Consider the following 12,971-nt stretch of genomic DNA (forward strand, 5'->3'; position numbering starts at 1 on the left):
TGGGTCAGGTATGTTTTATGTTCCGCCCATTCTTCCGCGTATGATACTTGGTTCAAGAGTTGAAAAGTGATAGATTACCGCGCATGGTTTTTGTCAGTGTATGATGCATTGAATTGGGTTTATGAGATGGCCGGTACGCTGAAATGTCGTCATGAACAAACAAGGGCACATTCTGTGGGTGTTTGGATTACTCACCAGTGAAGACGCAGGGCATGCAAAAAGGCAGACAGTCCTTCCATAATGAGGAGAATGGCAACAGTGAGAGTGGCAAACGCCGCAAAGATGATCGCGAGGCCAAAGAAACCGCCACCACTCCGGGAGGACAAACCCAGGCGCATTACCATTGACCAGAGCACCTCTGAAAGCTCTGAATACATACAGATTAAAAAAAGGAATAGAAAGAACCAGTTTGTGATTTCACTGCAAGTGAAGGGAACTATATTTTTCCTTAATACATACAGTGATACCTCGGTTTACGAACCCCTTGTCTTACGAACTTTTCCGTGTACGAACGTGACATTTATGAAAATTTTACCTTGGCATACAAACTTTTTTCGTACACGGAGCTGCCTCAATGAGTGATGTGTCGTCCGTTCTTCTAACAACAAAATGGCAGCCGATTGTTTTTCTCCTCTATTACCCGCCCCCGGTCTTCGGTTAAAGCCACGTTATTGGTCAAGAACGCAGCATTAAAGAGACAGGCAGACGACAGTGAGAGTTTCAACTTTGATAGTTCAAAGGCAGAGTGTAGACAGCAAGATTAAAATATCCCATCAAGAAGGCCCCACAAGCCATCTGTACACTTGATGCAAAAAGCTATCAACCCAGCTAAACACAACACAATTGATGAGGAACTAGATAAAATTATAAACATATTATTATAAAATTATCACAGAGAAAGCACCTACAAGGGATCATTCCTCGAGATGGTGAAAGAAGGTTACGTTCCTCATCAAGTGTAAATAAAATTACAGACTTTATTATAAAGTACATTTTATTTCTTTAATTATAATACCATAGCACATTTATTATACATACAATAAGGTATATTTGGTGTAGTTTTAAGGCTTAGAAATTAGAAAGTTATGTTTTATGGGGACCTGGGAACGGATTATTCTCGTTTTCATGGTTTCCTATGGGAAATGAATTTTTGGGATACACACTTTTCGCCTTACACACTCTGTCTGGGAACCAATTAAGTTCGTAAGCCAATGTATCACTGTATTCTCGCTTTTTCGCTGTTCGTTTCCTGTTTGGGTTGCAGTTGGCGGAAAGCGCAATTGTGATTGCGGCAAAACAACTTTTATTCAAAGAAATTTGATTCTTTTACCCACTTTTGATGTTTCCCAATCTGTTTTAGTACTGTATTATGCTGGCAACTTTATGTGGTTGTTTTAAATACACAATGTAACTCTCTTTACTAAACGATTAGCCTGACAGAACTGCTGTATGCCAAAGTGAGCTGAGTTCACTACGACAATACAGCAATCGCATCGAGGCGGTGGATAAAGTTGGCGATGTGTGTTGTTACTTACGCGCATGAGCCAAACTGAGGGCCCAGAGACGGAGATAAGAGGCCGTGTTGGAGATGCATCCCAGACAGTACTCTATGGTGTGGATAGCCTGATGGACAGCCACATCACCAAAGTCAAACTGCGGGGGAGAAAAAAAAAAAAAAACATGATTACCAAGCAATTATGTTCATTATTTGAATAATTAAAAAATTGTAATGTTGATAGTGACTTACAAAAGTTAAAAAGTCTACATTTATTTGCGTTGCAAAGAACGCATTTGTCTTTTTACACCTCTCAACGTTTCAACCAGGCAGACATCTTGTAGTACTTTTTCCACACAAACAGGAGTGCAAACAAACCACATGTCGAAATGCCTTTTATTGAGATGTTTTCTGTGGATTAATGAGTAGGTACGATAGGATCTATTGTATGTATGCAATATAATAATAATAATAATAATAATAATAATAATAATACATTTCATTTATAAGCACCTTTCAAAACTCTCAAGGTCATTTTACAGTCACATGATACTTTTCTGTGGGTGAGCAGCGGCAGCCACACGCGCCAGCGTTCACTCAACCCGGAAGTAACATAAAGTTAAGAAAAAAAAAAAAAAACTAAAGAGCAAAAAATATGAAGGGATTTGCTGTTTTACAAAAACCCTGATTACGTTCTATGAATCTCTCTGATTGCCCCATTCGCTCTGGTATCACCTCGTTAGCATGACCAAGCCTATGTGGTGATGACTGTTGTAAGCACGGTCTAAATCAGGGGTGTCAAAGTTATGGTTTCCTCTCGAGGGCCGTTATGAATTTGGGGAACGCATTAGAATGTTTAAATCCCTTCAAATATTCCATATAGAGCACACAGCAAATTAATGAATAACTCGTTTTCAAATCTGAAGTCAAGAATAATGACTTTTATTGTGGTTGACATCCAAAAAAAATGAAATTTTGGCTCAGATTTTAACAATCATCATGGAATTTAACAAGTTTGATTTGCTTCCGCGGGCCGAAAAAATGATGTGGCGGGCCGGATTTGGCCCGCGAGCCTTGACTTTGACACCTGTGGTCTAAATTAAACCCTCAACCATCATGCCGAGTTAGTGAATGGTTTTGCTGTTTTACAAAAACCCTGATTCTGTTCTATGAATGGCTCTATGGATATGAATAATCTTTGGATTGGCGAGATGAGCATTACTTATCCATTACTCCATACCCATTTTGTGCTGGTACGGTCCCCAAAAAGTAGGTTTTGTCTGATTTTAGTTCATTTTTGTAATAAACCCTTGATTTTTAATGGATTTTACATATAAAAGTCAACAGCGTGAGTAAAAAAAAAAATGGATTCTGATCTATTTCAATTTAAATTACCGTATTTCCGGTGCACCTTATATATGGAAAAAGTTTGAAAATACACCATTCATTGGGGGTGTGCCTTATATTGTACTTCCGTGACCCTTAACCCTAAACATCGGAAAATACGGTACTACAGTGATACCTCATCTTATGAACTATGAATTGGTTCCCAGAAAGTGTAAGGCAAAATGTTTGTCTGCCAAACATTTATTTCCCATAAGAAACCATTAAAAATGTGAATAATCCATTTCCAGGTCCCCATAAAACATAATTTTCTACCAAATAAGCCTTAAAACAAACACAAAATATACCTTATTTTATGTATAATAAATTTGCTATTGTATTGTAATTAAAGAAATCAACTGTACAGTGTAGTAAAGTTGTTTTATTTACCTTTGTGATGGTCATTGATGTAGTTGCCGTGCTTTCTCTACGATAATACCCTCACTCACACTGTCCCCTGCTAGCTGCTTTTCGTTAATCCAAATAAACAGAAGTCTTTCAACCTCTTCTATTGCCTGAGACCGTTGCTTAAACAAAAACACAGAAACACCCTTAGCCACACGTAGCAATGGTCAAAACTAGTTCGTCTGTCAAGATCATATTCTCACGAATTTAATGTTCGTAAGGCGAAAAGTTCGTTAGCTAAAGCGTTCGTAAGCCAAAGTATCACTGTATTACTGGATCAATGGGGCATTCAACAGCACTGGTCATCATTGCACAATCCTAAACAACAAACATGCTACACGAGTGCCAACAAAACACGATGTAAATATTTCTATTTGTGTGTGCAAATTCTGTCCAGTTTCCTGATAAACGGATATTTCAGTGGTAAATGTAAAAACAAATAAACTGAGATAAAACAAATGCAAATACCATGGTTTGTCACAAAATTGTTTGAGACTGTTTTTTTTACTGCAGGATCATAGAGTTTGACATGTTTGTGTATTGTCTTTCCATTCACTCCGTCCTGCAACAAGACAAGCCTTTCCTGTATAAAATGGGCAGGGCTTTGGGTTCTCTGGTGCGCTTGCTGAATTTGGCTTGGTGCTCACCGGGTTTCCTCTTTCCATGCTCGTCTTTTGTTCTTGGACTAATGGAATTGAGTTCATGGAAGTAGCTTCATTGTTCCCATTCAAAGGATCTACAATGTAAGTGGCTAAAGAAAACAAAACAGGCCAGTATGATGTAATGGCAAAATATATTAAGGTTGATGGTAACTGAGATACAAGACACGAACCATCGGGGAGAACATTTAAAGTTGCCCAGCAAAAGCGTACAAGAAGGAAAATTCAAACATATAATGAATAAAAATTCGGATTGTTTTTCATGGAAACTGTCAAGGAGGGTCTGCTATTCATATTTTTGGTTCAAATGTTATATCAATCAAACCATCCATTTTCTTTTGCGTTTATCATCACCAAGGTATTGGGCGAGCTAGAACTTATCCCTGTCATGATCTGGTTGGCGACCAACAGGGGGGCGCTGTCGGCCCCGCCTGCAGCCTCGCAGGTGCTGGTCGTTTAATCACTGACACTTAAAAGGACACCCGGCACGACCATCCGTTGTCGGTTCATTGTTTGCTGCATGCATTGTGTATGTGTTTGTTTAACCTTGGCGGACTTTTACTTTTGGTTTTCTTTTGCTACTTTGTATTTTTTTCATTCAGATGATTTTGATGTTTTACATTTTGTTCCTGCTGACTTTATTTTAATACAATTTGTCAAACACAACCTCCTGCTGCCTCCTGCCTGCTTTTTGGGATCCGAACCCGCCATCACAACCTCGCAAACTGTGACAATCCCAGCTGACTTTGGATGAAAGAAGGGTACATCCTGGACATACCGCCGGCCAATGATTGCACATACAGGGATATACAGTCCAAACAACCATTTACAGTTTACACCAAGGCTCTAGTTCTGGAAAAATGAAAGAAATCTATCTTAATCTTGAACCAAAAAACAACAACAACAACCATTTTGACCAAACTAATGAAATGACTGTGCTTTTACAAAAACTAAACAAAACTACAATGTACCAGAATAAAATGTTCATATAGAAAGTGTCCTTAGGTTGATCATCACACACATTCACACACACACACACTAAAACGAATGAAAAGTAAACTAATATGCAAGAAACTCCGTTCCGTATGGATGCACAGAGGCTATCTGTTAGAAATTCAGTGCAGTCTTTGACACGGTGGATGAGACAAATTTGTCAGACGGAATGCACATTTTGGTTGGATTCTCAGAGACAGTTTTTTTTTTGGACTTGAATGTTTGACAGAAAAATTTTAGTCAGTATAATTGCATCTTTTAATAGCGAGAATTGCGAAGCGTAGTGTCCTTCAACGCTCAATTTTTAGTTAAAGCTTTCTTTTCATGATGATATCACAAGGCATAGTTTTAACTTTCATAGTTATGCTCAATACATACAGTACAAAGTTACAAATACAGTCAAGTCTCGTTATATCGATATTCAAGGGAGTCCGAAAAAAATATCGATATAACCGGGACTATCGATATATCCGATATCGATATAACGAGACTTTACTGTAATAATTCCCTTTTAATGGAATTATCTGAAGCGCCTCATCCACACAAGTGTCACAGGCATGCCGGAGTGTATCTTAGGTACTTCAAACAAATTACACCTACACACACACACAAAAACAAACAAATCCACAAGACAGCAGCATCCAAGCATTCCTAAATATGACACAATGTCTTACCGGCTCTTCCTCTGCATGCTTCAAAGTAAGCAAAGGGGAAAAGATTAGTGTCAGATTTTGCGAACTAATGGTTGCTAATCTGTCGCAGCATTTCACATTATTATTACTATTTTTTTTGTTCTATTTTACCCAATTCATGCACCTTGTAACCTGATAAAAGGATAAGGTGTCCATTGCAGTAACCACTGTCCCCCAAAGCGTTAAATATTAAATATTTCACTCAAGCTAGCATTTCCCAACAACAGGTCAATCACACGATAATCAAGTTCAAACAAAACTCATCATGCATTGCCAAATGGCAATATAAACATATTTGGAGTGTTTGCCATTCACTGCCAAATGATGTGCACTGCACTCCAGTGCCAGGGTTTTTGTCATGGTCACTCGAATTCCAGGACCCACAGAATATTGAGTTTTAGGACTACATAAACATTCAATTCAGTGTAAGAAACCTGAGACTGTCTTCTTTCATCAGAAAAAAAAGAGTTATTTCCTAAACTATATGGGTGTGGAGTTATATGAGCTTGAAATCAGGGCGGCTGTCCAAAATACACTGCAATACATACGTACATATTGGTTTATATAGCGCCTTAACAACAGCTGAAGCTGGAACAAAGCGCTAACATGGATAAAGGGGAAATGCTGCCCTTTGTGGAAGGGGGAAAAATTGCCAGAGGGCATGGCCAGCGCTTTATCAGCACCCAAACAAGAAAAAACAAAACCCAAACAAATTCGGGAATGGCGCTTTACGTCATATTTTCAATTCTCAAATAAAATAATAAAAAATAAATACAGTGAGACCTCAAATTACAAACACCTTATCTTACAAAGTTTTCGTCATAAGAACTTCTAATTTATGAAAATTAAACCTTATAATAAGCACTATTTTCATAATACACACCCACCACGGCTGGCGGAGTGATCTTCGGCGGAAGCACACGACCGAACAGCGCTCCAGCCGGCGCTACTTTGCACACCCCCTCTCATTGAATGCACACGTCGATCGCCTACTTGGAGCTTTTTGCTGATAATTTTACGACGATGGGACCGAAAAATAACCACCATAGGCTCGTGTTCAGCCCAAAAAGACACAAAATAAAATCACCGTCGCTGAGAAGAAGGAGATAATTGAAAAACACGAACGAAGTGTGCGTTTGTGTGATTTAGTGGCCAAGCACGGCTATGCTAAGTCAACCATCGCTCCAATTCTCCGGAACAGAGAAGCCATCAAAGGTGCGTCTGTTGCAAAAGGTGTTTCCGTGCTCTCAAAGCGACGGTTTCAGGCAATCAAAGAAGTTGAAAAAAATGTTATTTTACAGCACAGTTTATTTCTTTAATTACAGTCCTCATGTAATGTGCCTCTCTTTGTGACCTAATGATACAATGCAGTGTATTTCTTTCATTACAATACAATAGCACATTTATTATACACAGAATAAGGTATGTTGTGTGTAGTTTTAAGGCTTATTTAGTTAAAAACTATATTTTATGGAAACCCGGGAACGGATTACTCCCATTTTAATGGTTTCCTATGGGATTTTCGTTTTTTGAGATACACACTTTTCGCCTTACACACTCTGTCTGGGAACCAATTAAGTTCGTAAGTTGAGGTCTCACTGTCAATTGAATGGCAGTGAATGAATTTAACTAAGTTGCAATTTAAAGCAATATTAAAACCCTTCATGTCGTTTCTTGTGTTGATATCGCTGCCTTGGAAAATTTGGGATGAATGTCATCTTGTTAAATCACACTTATGCAATATGTTATCACAACGCAAACACTCAGATGGAGTACGCATCAGCACTGGGGGCACCAAACCTCTGAGTCAACTGGGTGGTATTTTCAGAAATTCCATTGCCTGGTTCTCATGAAAAACATCTCAGTGTTTATGTTTCTGAAATGGAAAATCCGACTCTTATCTGCTCCAGTCCATCACAGGCCTCCCTTTCTCTATGAAAGCGCTCATTGCACCATGTCTTCCTACTCCACTTCGAGCGGAATGTTATAATCTTTATACTGTACTTTAATTTCTGGAAATTTCAACTGAGTATTTTTTCAATTTCACAATATACGTAACATCCGACTTACGACCGGCTCAACTTACGACCACCAGTACTTACGACCATGACCTTCAGACCCTATTTAAAAAAAATAATAATTCTATGCCTGGGACCACAACGCGCTAGCAGGTCAGCAAAGCGTAGGGAAATTTTCGACCATTTCGACTTACGCCAGTTTTGTCGGATGTTACCTGTATTTACATCAATGTATTATTAGTAGTAGTATTGTTATAAAGAAGTCCAAGATGGCGCTCGAGTAGGCAGCCATTTTTTTGCTTTTTTTGTGTTTTCTTTTGTCACTTTGTGTTGTTGTGCATCATGTGGAACGGATACAGATTGCTTTTCAGCATTTTTGGCCATGACATTTATTAAGGAGGAGACGGTTCGGCAGCATTAATATGCCAGCACTGTTTTTGATCGGGAGGAATGTCGGTGCCATTTGACTGTCATCGCTGGACAGCTCTTGGGTGGTTGTGGTACAGTTTCGTTATATCGCACGATAGTCTTTACCGATGGGCACGCATTTTATCGATAGTCAGCCCCGCTTTGTTCAGCAGCATTTTAACAGCCCCGCTTTGTTCAGCGGAAAGGTCGGTGCTGTTGGACAATCTGCATCTGGATGGATGCATGGCTTGAGGATGAGAAGAAAGGAGTGTTAGCGCAGAGCGCCGATGCATATGTGGAACTGTCGCGGCTTGGAATTGAAGCAGATTTACGTGGGCTAGGAGATGTGAGACCATTTTTTAAAAAATCTGTGAATATTCAAATTCATGGATGCTAAACCCTCAGTATATATTCGGTTGATAGTTTGAATGTTCCTAGCTTGCCTCACTCTTCAAATTTCAAGTCATGTTTAAAAAACAACATGCTACAATAAAATCACATTTAAAATTTACATTTAAAATCAAATATAAATTGTATTGTATACAATTTAAATTTGACTCATACGTTTTCAGACACAGAACCACAGCAGAAGGATGACAATAGTAGCAACACGTTTCTTTAAAATTAATATTATTACAATATAAAACTGTGAAACATCAATTCCAAGGAGCCAATGGATTTTAGATTAAACTGAAGAAAATAGAAACAAATATATTTATATATAATATATTATATTTGTATGGTGTTTGGATTGGATTTGCCTTTATTAGTCTGGCAATTGGAGAAATTTACATTTCACAGCAGCAAAGTGATGAAAGGAATGAAAGTAGAAAAACAAAATACATGCTGGAAACTTTACAGTAGACTATAGAGCAGGCTAATAAGCACATTCATGTGGCAGCCATTATGGCAGTGGGTGTAGCTTAGCATTTGCGGAGACACATACAGTAAAGTCTCGTTATATCGATATTCAAGGGAGTCCGAAAAAATATCGATATAATTGGGACTATCGATATATCCGACCCTGTTTGCATGTACTTTTCTCCGTGCGTGCATAGAAATAGTATCGATATAACCAGGACTATCGATATATCCGATATCGATATAACGAGACTTTACTGTAGTTTATAAGAAACCATGTCTTTTCACCCTACAGAATTTTTATTTAAGACTGTTCATTTTTTTGGTACTGTTCTTTGCATTTTTAGGTGACAAAAAAAGTACAATTCACTTTCATACTGACTTTAAATTTAAAAAAAAAAAAAAAAAAACAGTGCAAGCAGATTAAGCTCCTCAATAAATACAGTAAAGTCTCGTTATATCGATATCGGATATATCGATAGTCCCGGTTATATCGATACTATTTCTATGCACGCACGGAGAAAATTACATGCAAACAGGGTCGGATATATCGATAGTCCCGGTTATATCGATATTTTTTCGGACTCCCTTGAATATCGATATAACGAGACTTTACTGTATATCAAATCAATACGATTTCAAAACCGAAAGACTGAATCACAGTGTCAGACTGAAAAAAGTCATTCCATGCACTCACCTCATCTCCCTCCTCTGAGTGTTGAGAGAGCTGGTCGTGGTCCATGATGCCAGCCTCATCCTCCGTGGGCCCGTTGCCCACCCGCACCCCTCCAAACTTCTGCGTGCCCTGTTGGGTGAGTCCGGTGCATGATGAGGACACGCCTGTTCGCTCTAAAGATTGCTCTAGATTCTCTGCAGGGGTTTCTTGCATCTTCTGTGACTAGATACAAAAGTCACAAGAGCTTTGTCGGGCTTAAAGAAAGCCTTAGTAGTCATTTTGTACATAACTATTCAAGTAAACATGGCACCCTAAAACATATCTAAGTGTTATGTTTCCATATTCTCGAAGGGTTACACTGACAAAGCAGTATTACCCAAAAAAAAATCTGAGCGGATAATAGATTTTCACTATCACATTTTAGTGAATGATAATCAATCGATTTTTAAAAACACAGGTCCGCTCGCAGATTCAATTAAGCCTGTTTTTGGAGTTAGAACGTCTAATTTGTGAAATGTAGACAGAAACGTAAAACATTAATGCAAGTGTACAGCAGCGGATTTTCCAAACGATAAGTCGTAGTTCTTTTTCAGCGTTTGGTCAGTGGTGTGACTTTTGTTATCGTGTGAAATTACTAATACATTACGGTATAATAAGGTTAGAGCTAACCTTGCCCCCCATACCTATCTAACCTACTTCAAATTTATTATTATTTTTTATTTACACATTTACATTTATTACACTTTATTATGCATTTTATGGTTGATGTGATTTATAATCAGCAGTGATTTATAATCCGGAAAATAGGTAGTTCTGAAGCTTGTTTAAGGTTTAGTTACTGACGATTCCAATGGCATTGACCATTTTTGCAGCTTTGATATAAAATAGTGCATTCATTTCTGGTGAAAACTACTTATTGTAGGATGAAAACATATAATGGATCAGAAGAATAATCTGTTTTTTTAGGGTGCACTCAGACTGACCAGGCCAGATTTTCAGAGTGCTTTTAAGGCAAGCTTTAAAGGGCAACCGACGTCACTTTTTTTGTTTTTTTAACTGACATCTAAAATACCCAAATCATGCAGTATGATATTTTTAGTCAAATGCAAAACACCAATCAAAATGACTTAAAGTGTCCAAAATCTGCAAAAAAATTGAGCTGCGAATTGGGCATTTTCAGAAAGTCCCGCCCCCAGTTCGTGACGTCACGCCAAGACGTCTTGCATTGCTTGTGAATCAAAACAATGGCTTCAGATTCGGAGAAGATGCTTTCTTGTTACACATCCAGTTATGAATATGATTCAAATAGTTCTGAAGATGAAAGCATACACGTTTGCCATCGATTAAAGAAGTCCTTTCGTGTCATTTTGAGGCATCTGGACTGCAACGTAACGTCCCACAAAAGAGGCAGAAAAATGGCGACCAGCTCCTGTGAGGAATGAATCAGCCCGTTTCCACAGGCTGATACATTCCTTGAATGGAGCTTGGACTCCCTCTGCTGGCGGCTTTTGGATGTAACACAAGGGTTTAAAAAAAAACAGTACAGCAAAACACATTGACGTGATGGAAAGACGCTACAATGCGTCTTTTTTACGGTGAGGAGGCGGTCCTTTACTGACGTCACGTACAGACTCGTCACCAACTCAAAAACAAGACTTCCGGAATACACAGTGCGAGTCTTAAAACGTAAAATATAGCTATATGCGGTGGAATCTTATTAAAATACGCCCAGTAGAAGTCATTTGAAGCCATTTTACAAATTATGGACACAACTTGTCCTAAGACGTCGATTGTCCTTTAAGCATGATGTCATTCATTTCATGGCAAAACAACCAAGCACATTACACAATACAATCTACAGTACATTGGAAGACAGAGTAGAAGCAAAAAAAGGGTTATAGTTCAAGGCGAATAGTTGGCAAACAGTGAGTAGGCATGGTGAAATTGACATACCATGTGCTTTTTCCACAGGTGCTGACGCCGAAGCACCATAGTTTTCACAACCAGCATACAGGGAACACATGCAAGGGCAATGAGCACCAACAAAACCTGGATCCCCATCTATAGATTCAAACAGAGAGATGTTAAACCATGTGACCAACTTGTGGTGTTTCCACAAAGCTACAGTGAGACTTCAACTTACAAACACCTTATCTGACAAACTTTTCGTCTTAGAAACGTCAAATTTATGAAAATTAAACCTTATAATAAGCACTATTTTCATAATACACACCCACCACGGCTGGCGGAGTGATCTTCCGTGGAAGCACACGACCGAACAGCACCAGAGGTTAAGTTACCAACAGTCCTTATGGAAGGTGACTCTCCTTCCATAAGCCATCAACGACAATTAAAAAGGTCAATAAAACTTTATTTTACAGCACAGTTTATTTCTTTAATTACAGTCCTCATGTAATGCGCCTCTCTTTCCAAACAGCAATTCCCTTTGACCTCCAATGCCATTCCATCAAGCCATAAATGACCATCACAAATGTAAATAAAGTGACTTTATGATACAATGCAGTGTATTTCTTTCATTACAATACAATAGCACATTTATTATACATAGAATAAGGTATGTTGTGTGTAGTTTTAAGGCTTATTTAGTTGAAAAGTATATTTTATGGAAACCCGGGAACGGATTATTCCCATTTTAATGGTTTCCTATGGGAATTTTTTTTTTGATACACACTTTTCGCCTTACACACTCTGTCTGGGAACCAATTAAGTTCGTAAGTTGAGGTCTCACTGTAGTTTTAATCACATTGTTGACAATATGTTAATTAGACACAACTTTTCAATTTTGTGGTAGTAGGGTTATTTTTGATAAATGTTTATCTCCTCGACGTGATCTACTGTGATTAGTGTGAGAGTGTGCGCAGGATAGATAAAAATAAAATGGAGAAAAACAGGATGCGTATAGTAGCACCTGTCCCGCGTAGAGGGATTTGGTCGTGGGGTCACTGTAATTGAAGAGGCACATGTTGATAAAGTGGATGAGCAGACTGGGCGCGTCTTTTGAGCTGAATGCATCATAAGCCGTCCACTTGTAGAAGACGAGCAGGACGAGGTAACCAAACAGGCTGGACATGAAGACAATCTCGGGAATGAAGCCCAGAAAGATGTTCAGGGGCTTCTTGAAATACCTGCAGTGTGAGAACACAAAAGACGCAGTCTTCATTCTGAAGAATTTTCTGTACTCTCTTAGTCGCGTGAAGCAGTTCTATCTAGATGAAAGAGGAGAGTATAAGTCACATCAGCCATAAAATGCATAATAAAGAAGAAAGGAAAAACTCCTTTTCACCAGTAGATCAAGGACGTCAAGCTGGAATGTGCACGTCTACTACAAGGAAACACGAAGCTGTAGCAAAAAGATTGTCT

At 38.6% G+C, this 12,971-nt stretch overlaps 1 protein-coding gene across 1 annotated transcript in view; it reads right to left on the minus strand.

Annotated features, from left to right (window-relative positions):
* LOC148887058 (V-type proton ATPase 116 kDa subunit a 1-like) overlaps positions 1-12,971 on the minus strand; it is a 36,849-nt gene that overhangs the window by 6,129 nt on the left and 17,749 nt on the right. Inside the window, exons 15-20 of the mRNA XM_089014661.1 lie at positions 12,520-12,736; positions 11,544-11,651; positions 9,612-9,812; positions 5,610-5,627; positions 1,536-1,653; positions 196-367 (exon numbers count right to left, since the gene is read on the minus strand). Coding sequence (XP_088870787.1) covers positions 196-367; positions 1,536-1,653; positions 5,610-5,627; positions 9,612-9,812; positions 11,544-11,651; positions 12,520-12,736 — 834 coding nt within the window. The remainder of the gene's footprint in view (positions 1-195; positions 368-1,535; positions 1,654-5,609; positions 5,628-9,611; positions 9,813-11,543; positions 11,652-12,519; positions 12,737-12,971) is intronic.

This window comes from Hippocampus bargibanti, linkage group LG15 (assembly GCF_051943395.1).
Source record: "Hippocampus bargibanti isolate YZ-2025 linkage group LG15, ASM5194339v1, whole genome shotgun sequence".
Taxonomy (NCBI): Eukaryota; Metazoa; Chordata; class Actinopteri; order Syngnathiformes; family Syngnathidae; genus Hippocampus; species Hippocampus bargibanti.